At 55.1% G+C, this 7,259-nt stretch overlaps 1 protein-coding gene across 5 annotated transcripts in view; it reads left to right on the top strand.

Moving 5' to 3' along the window:
• Rps6ka1 (ribosomal protein S6 kinase A1) overlaps window positions 1-7,259 on the top strand; it is a 34,360-nt gene that overhangs the window by 14,998 nt on the left and 12,103 nt on the right. For all 5 annotated transcript variants that reach the window (XM_015485459.2, XM_015485457.2, XM_048816043.1 and 2 more), the window contains 8 exons: window positions 631-701; window positions 1,014-1,102; window positions 2,106-2,170; window positions 2,351-2,453; window positions 3,874-4,004; window positions 6,133-6,258; window positions 6,442-6,531; window positions 6,889-7,047. In XM_015485459.2, coding sequence (XP_015340945.1) covers window positions 631-701; window positions 1,014-1,102; window positions 2,106-2,170; window positions 2,351-2,453; window positions 3,874-4,004; window positions 6,133-6,258; window positions 6,442-6,531; window positions 6,889-7,047 — 834 coding nt within the window. The remainder of the gene's footprint in view (window positions 1-630; window positions 702-1,013; window positions 1,103-2,105; window positions 2,171-2,350; window positions 2,454-3,873; window positions 4,005-6,132; window positions 6,259-6,441; window positions 6,532-6,888; window positions 7,048-7,259) is intronic.

Genomic DNA, 7,259 nt, shown 5'->3' with positions numbered 1-7,259 from the left:
AAAAAAAAAAAAAAAAAAAAGATCCAGTCCAGGATGGGTTCAGTTTCCCCCTATACAGTGAGGGGCTTGGTCATCTCCAAGGTTCTCCCCTGTCCTCTCACAGCCAAGCTGGCCTCATCTGACATGCTGCCACGGTTTCCTTTCTTGGGTGGATGGATACCAGGCTGGACCCCCCATGGGGCACCCCTGACCTGGCTCTGGGTCTCTCGGTCTCAGGCCCCTAGCATTGTGGTTCCCAGTGGTCTGGGTTGGCAGAGGGGAAAGGGAAGGGGCAGTCTTTGCTGCAGCTGGGCTCAGAGGTCCATCAGACCAGCAAGAATCCTGGGACGGAGCCAGGTGCAGTTCACACCTGTAATCCCAGCTACTCCTGGCTGAGGCAAGAGACTCACAAGTTAAAGGCCAGCCTGGGAAACTGAGTGAGACCTGGCCTCAAAATTTTAGATACATAAATAAAAAGGGCTGGAGATATAGCTCAGTGGTAGAGGGCTTGTCTGGCATATGCAAGGCTCTGGGTTCGGTCCCCAGCGCAGCAAAAAAAGCATCCTAGGCTAGAGTATGGTGGTCTGGGCAGGAGGAGGCCAGCTGGTGTATGAGATGGGTGGAGCCTAAATGGACCCTTGTCCTCTGCAGTTTGAGATGCTGACGGGCTCCCTGCCCTTCCAGGGAAAGGACCGGAAGGAAACCATGACCCTGATTTTGAAGTAAGCTCCAGCCCTGCCCTGGTACTGGAAGGGCTCCCCAAGTTCCACCCCATTTGGGGGGCCAGAGGATTACCCTGTCCCTACCTCTGAGGCCCTCATGTATGGGACTCTCCTGGGTTAAACATTACACTTTCCACAGCCCCCTTTCTGTGCATCAGGGCCCGTGGGGGGGATCCTTGAAGTCTTTGGCAGGAGAGTTAGTGGTTGGCTTGTCTAGACTAAGTTGGGAATGAGACCCGGACAGATAGGGGGAGGGGAGCTGTGGCTTCTGGGGCGAGGCTCAGCCCTGATGAGACCTGGGGGCTGTTTCAGGGCAAAGCTAGGCATGCCCCAGTTTCTGAGCACAGAAGCCCAGAGCCTGCTACGGGCCCTATTCAAGCGGAATCCTGCCAACCGGCTCGGTAAGCAACCCCAGCTCAGGGGAGGGCATGGGGTGGTAGGGAGCAGGGTGCAGCTGCAGCCTAGGCCACAGGGACACATCTGGGGCTGAAAGGGGCCCCTTGTCCTTTGTGTGGGCAGACAATGCCCCTGGCCACCCTGCCTTCTGGCTCCATGTGTGGTGTTGGAGGGGGTGACCTGTGTGTAGGGGGAGGCAGGAACTGAGTCATCCCCACTCCCTCTGAGGACAAGGACAGGGCCCCCACACAGATTCTCCGCCAAGGCTGCTGGCCCAAGAGAAGGCACGTGAGTTCAGGAGCAAGACGCTCAGTCCTCATCCCAGCTGCATCTGTCCCCGCTGCTGACACACAGTGGGGCCTCCATAAATATTTGTTGAGTGAATGAGTGCCATTTATGAGTTATGTGACCCGGACAGGTGCTTCACCTCTCTGAGCCCCAGATTCCTTGTCTTAGTGGGGATGGTGGTCCCAGGCCAGCTAGCAGGGCCCTGTGGATGAAAAACGTCTGTGCCTGGTGGGGAGTGAGTGTTCAGTGTATTTAGGGTTCCTCACTCCTGAGATCACCTGGAACATGACCCAGTTTGTGAGATCCAGTCCAGATCAGGTCCCTGGGATTGAATGAAACGACAGCCTGTCTCATAGTTGAAAGTGACAAGAGGTTAAGAAGAACAGAGATAGAACCTGTGTCAGGAGGGGTCAAGGGCCCTCAGGAGATCTCAGGATAAATCCAGCTTCTGTCCTGACTGGGTGGTCTGGGAAGAGTTGCCTAATCTCTATGGACCTTCCTCTTCAATAAGTACTCTGGAGCTTGATCATCAGAGGCTCCAGAAAGTTCAAGATGCTGAATGGGCCTCAGGCCTTGGGGCAGTGCCTGGGTGCATCTGGCAGGGTGAGCGCCTCCTCCTCTCCAGCAGCTGGTCCCATAGCCCTATGCAGCTGCTTGGCAGGCAGGGGCTGTCTGGGTTTGCGCCATCCAGGGGTAGACCCTTTATGTGGGCTCTTTCAGGCTCCGGCCCGGATGGGGCAGAGGAAATCAAGCGGCATGTCTTCTACTCCACCATCGACTGGAATGTGAGTGTGTCAGGGCGAGGGGTGGGGGGCCCTGCCAATGAGGGCCTCAGGAATGGAGGAAAGGGTGAAGGCACGCTCCTGGGGTGAGGGCTGGCCTCCCCAGGGCAAGCTGTTATGCCACTGTCTGCTGGGCCAACGTGGGGGCACCGTGGTGACCAGAGCACCCACCCCACCTTGCAGAAGCTATACCGTCGTGAGATCAAGCCACCCTTCAAGCCAGCCGTGGCGCAACCTGACGACACCTTCTACTTTGACACTGAGTTCACATCCCGCACACCCAAGGGTGCGTCCCTTGTCTGGTTTGTCAGCCTGGGGCTGGTATAGGAGGGAAGCAGGGAATGGGGCGCCCTGGGGCACGGGGGTGGTTAGGATCTCTGGGAGGCCTGGCCATGTGGGTAGACAGGCCATGAGTGTCTGCCTCTGTGGGACTGTGACTCTGTCCCTGTCTCACGCCGCCTGTCTCTCCCACTCTGGGGCTCTGTGGGCCTCTTTGTGTTTGGGTGAGAGAGCGAGTTGTGTGGGTGGCCAAGGCACAATAGAAAAAGCAGGACCCCTGCCCCAGGTGCCTTCCCGCCCACTGGGAGGACTCAACACATCAGGCCTGTGCACGTCAGAGATAAGGAATCTGACCCAGCAAAGCCGTGGTGGAGACAGTCTGGCAGAGCAGAGGTGACAGCGCCCACAGGCCAGGGCCAAGCGTGGGCATCAGCTTTGGCTGTCCTGATTGCTGGACCTCAGTGTACTCATCAGGAACATGGGCTCAGCCCCAGCCCTACTCATTCCCAAGAGACGCTGCAGGAAGCCAGAGGGGAGACTTTGGGAGGGGGCCTGGTAAATTCTTGGCCAGATTTCAGCAGTGGACAGAGGGGAGGGTGTGAGTTCTGAGATGTTTGAGCAAAGGGGGTGCTTTTCTACTCTAGCCTGCACACTGCTGGTGACAGGGAGTTCAGCACGTCTTTGGGTGATCCACCTCATCTTTATTCACTTGTCTGACAAATCCATACCAGGTGCCTGCCATGTGCCAGCTGTGGGGAATTGTGGTGAACGAGACCCACCCCGCCTGCCTCATGGAGCTCAGGCCATTTTTAGAAGGGAGGTTCATAGGAGAAGGGGCCGGAGGAGCAGCGACAGCCAGGCTTTTTAGAGGGAGGCCGTGGGAGCTGAGCCTTAGAGGGCGGATGCCCCCTGACAAGGAGCATCTGGTCAGAGGGACTGGCACGCACAGAGGCACAGAGACCCTTTTAAGGGTCTGGAGACCCAGCATGGCAGTCAGCAGAAAAGGGAGACAGGAGGCCAAGACCACCAGGGTCTCAGCTGCCACACTGAGGAGTTGGGGGCAGCAGGGACATGTGAAGGGTGCAGGCAAGCTTGTGTTGGAGCCCTCCCTCTGGCTGCCGTCCAGAAGATGGACCCAAAGGGGCAGACTTGAGGCCAGGAGGCCAGGGAGGAAGCACTCAGGATCCTTGGCCTGGGCCTGGCGTGGGCTGGAAGCTGAATGAGAGAGTCTTAGGTCCCCCCATGCGATGGGACTGGCTGCTCTACACACCTGTGAACAAATGGGCTGAGGCCTGGAGTGGGTGGGCCCCTAAGGCCCACCATGGCTAGCTACTGCGACCGGCAGGACCTCCATGGTCTCCCTGTGCTGGGCTGCTCCAGGGTCATGGGTACCCCCTTAGGCTCATATCCTCCTTCCACCCCTACAGATTCCCCAGGCATCCCCCCGAGTGCTGGTGCCCATCAGCTGTTCCGTGGCTTCAGCTTCGTGGCCACTGGCCTCATGGAGGACGATGGCAAACCTCGGGCCACACAGGCCCCCCTGCACTCGGTGGTACAGGTGAGGGAGGCTGGGGACTGCTGCTCAGTTGTTCTTTTCCACCCAGAAGACACAGGGCAGAACAGCTAAGGGCACAGCTGTGGAGCTGCACAACCCTGGGTCAAGTCCCAGTGCCCCTGGGTGAGCCAGAGGCCTGCAAGCGCCTTGATCTTCTTCCCCATTTATAAAGCAGGGCTGATAAAGCCGCCTCACACAGTGGCTCTCATCATTGGATGGAAACATGAATATATAAATTTCCTAGCACAGACCAGGGTCAGGGCAAATGCCAGGGAATGCCCAGGGTAGAGTTGGGAAGTGGTTGTTGAAGCCCTAGTTGATTGGGTGGCAGGGAACTTGCCTGTCCACATTTATCCCTTGTTTGTATGTTACGCTGCTTCATGGGAGTTTTAGACTTGAGAGACAAGAATGTAGACTCTGGCCAGGAGCCGTGGTGCACGCCTGTAATCCCAGTGGCTCAGGAGGCTGAGGCAGGAGGATCTCAAGTTCAAGCCAGCCTCAGCAATGGTGAGGTGCTAAGCAACTCAGTGAGACCCTGTCTCTAAATAAAATACAAAATAGGGTCGGGGATGTGGCTCAGTGGTCGAGTGCCCCTGAGTTCAATCCCAGTACCCTCTCCAAAAAAAGAATGTAGACTCTGGGTGGGGGCATGGTGGCATACACCTGTAATCCCAGCTACTGGGTAGGAAGAGGCAGGAGGATCACAAGTTTGAGGTCAGCCTGACAATTTAGCAAGTCTCTCTCAAAATTAAAAGGGCAGAACTGGGGTTGTGGATCAGTGGTAGAGCGCTTGCCTAGCACATGTGAGGCAATGGGTTCAATCCTCAGCACTACATAAAAATAAATAAGGGGCTGATGTTGTGGCTCAGCAGTAAAATGTTCGCCTTGCATCTGTAAGGCTCTGGGTTCGATCGTCAGCACCACGTAAAAATAAATAAAGGTATTGTGTCCAACTACAACTAAAAAAATAAATATTAAAAATAAATAAATGGGGCTGGGGATGTGGCTCAAGCAGTAGCGCACTCGCCTGGCATGCGTGCGGCCCGGGTTCGATCCTCAGCACCACATACAAAAATGTTGTGTCCGCCGATAACTAAAAAAAAATAAATGTTAAAAAAAAATCTCTAAACTGTTTAAAAAATAAATAAATAAATAAATGTGGGGCTGGAGTTGTGGCACTTGCCTCACATGTGTGAGGCCTTGGGTTCGATCTTCAGCATTGCATATAAATAAATAAATAAATAAAAATATCCATTTACAGCTAAAAAATATAATTATAAATAAATATTAAAAAAATAAATTAAAAGGGCCAGGGATATAGCTCAGTTGTAGAGCACCCAGTTCAATCCCCAGTACCAAAAAAAAAAAAAAAAGGAAATGCCAACTCCAGATCTCATTGCCTGGGTCCAGAGCCTCCAAGGTAAAGGGACTTTGGCTGGGACACTTGTCTTCCCAGACCTCAGTTTCCCATCTGTAAATGGAGGTAATGATAGAGTTGCTGTGAGGATTACCTGAGCTAATATAAGTAAAGTTAAGATGACTGTAATTTATTGTCCAAACTGGGACATCTTTGTCCAAGACAAATATTAAACCAGACTGGATATGAGAGCAACAGGTGACACATGGCCACCTGATGTTTGTGCTTGGAATAGTGCCCGGCACACAGCACACGGGGGACACTGTGTGAGCATTTACTATTGTTAATGTCTCAGAACCTGAGACACCCTACGCCGAGGGCTGTGACACCCTGAAACAGGAGGCTACCTACCCAAAGCTGCAGAAAGTGGCAGAGCTGGAATCCAGCTCAGCACTTCTGCACCCCCTTGGGCTTGCCCAGGCTTCTCAGAACCATGTACCTCTCAGTATGTGTTCTGACTCTCTTGCCCACCCTTCCACCACCCTCTGACTGTAGACCACCGTGGGCCAGCAAGGAGGCAGTGAATGTGTCCACTGTATAGAGTAGAAAACTGAGGCCCAAGGAGGGGCAGATCCTTCCAAGGTCACACAGCCAGCACTGCCCCAGGCTCCTGGCTCTTCCCCTACTCCATCTCCATGCAGGAAGGCCTTGGTACTGGGGTGACCCCTGGCACTGTGGAGCCAGGGATTAGCCTCGTCTCTTGGTCTCTTGCAGCAACTCCATGGGAAGAACCTGGTTTTCAGTGATGGCTATGTGGTAAAGGAGACGATTGGTGTGGGCTCCTACTCCGTGTGTAAGCGCTGCGTTCACAAGGCCACCAACATGGAGTATGCGGTCAAGGTGGGCCTCCTGACCACATCCTGGCCAAGGCTGCTGGGCTGGGGGTGAGGCCAATGTAGGTGTGGTCCTTTGGCAGGGAAGGTTAGTGCCTGAAGCTCTGGATGGTTGAAGGAGAGCCCCCAGGGCAGGGAGATATCTTGGAGTCTATCCCCCTGACATGCCATTTGTTCCCACTTTCTTCAGGTCATCGATAAGAGCAAGCGGGACCCCTCAGAAGAGATTGAGATTCTCCTGCGGTACGGGCAGCACCCCAACATCATTACCCTGAAAGACGTGAGTGGAGGTCCTCGAGGCTGGGCCGGGGCCTGGCATCCTTGACGCTAGGATTTGTCTGTGGGAGGTCATGCCTTGGTTTCTCACCCTCCTCCCAGTGCACATAGAGGGGCAGGGGCACTCTGGGTCCCAAGTGTCCTCTCTTTGAGACTCGGACATTCTCTTGAGAGCTTCCCTGCTCATCAGGGACCAGGGCCGGCACCACCTCGTCCAGGAGGACAGGGTCCGGATGGGTGAGGGTCCAGCCAGGGCAGAACACTGCAGGAGGCTCGTGTCGTGCTTCCCTGCTGGGCGCTGGTGACTGAGCCCCCAGGCCTGGCACTGGGGACAGGGGCCTGATGGCGAGGTCTTCCGCAGGTGTATGATGATGGCAAACACGTGTACCTGGTGACCGAGCTGATGCGGGGTGGGGAGCTGCTGGACAAGATACTGAGGCAGAAGTTCTTCTCAGAGCGGGAGGCCAGCTTCGTCCTGCACACCATCTGCAAGACTGTGGAGTATCTGCACTCACAGGGGGTGAGTGTGGACTTGGGGAGGGGCAGAGAGTGCCTAAGGTCATGCCATCCACCCAGTGGAAGAACCATGGTCTGGCCCAGGAGTGCCAGTCTCCACCCAGCCAGACAGACAGAGGGGACGCGAGGGACAGGTGTGTAGGTGAGTGGATGGATGTTAAGGGAGACAGAAGCCGAACTGCAGAAAGGAACAGTTTGTTCAGTGCCAGTTGCTAT

This window comes from Marmota marmota, unplaced genomic scaffold (genome assembly GCF_001458135.2).
Source record: "Marmota marmota marmota unplaced genomic scaffold, marMar, whole genome shotgun sequence".
Lineage (NCBI taxonomy): Eukaryota > Metazoa > Chordata > Mammalia > Rodentia > Sciuridae > Marmota > Marmota marmota.
Note: the sequence above shows the minus strand (reverse complement) of the source record. Positions and strands in the feature narration are given on the sequence as shown.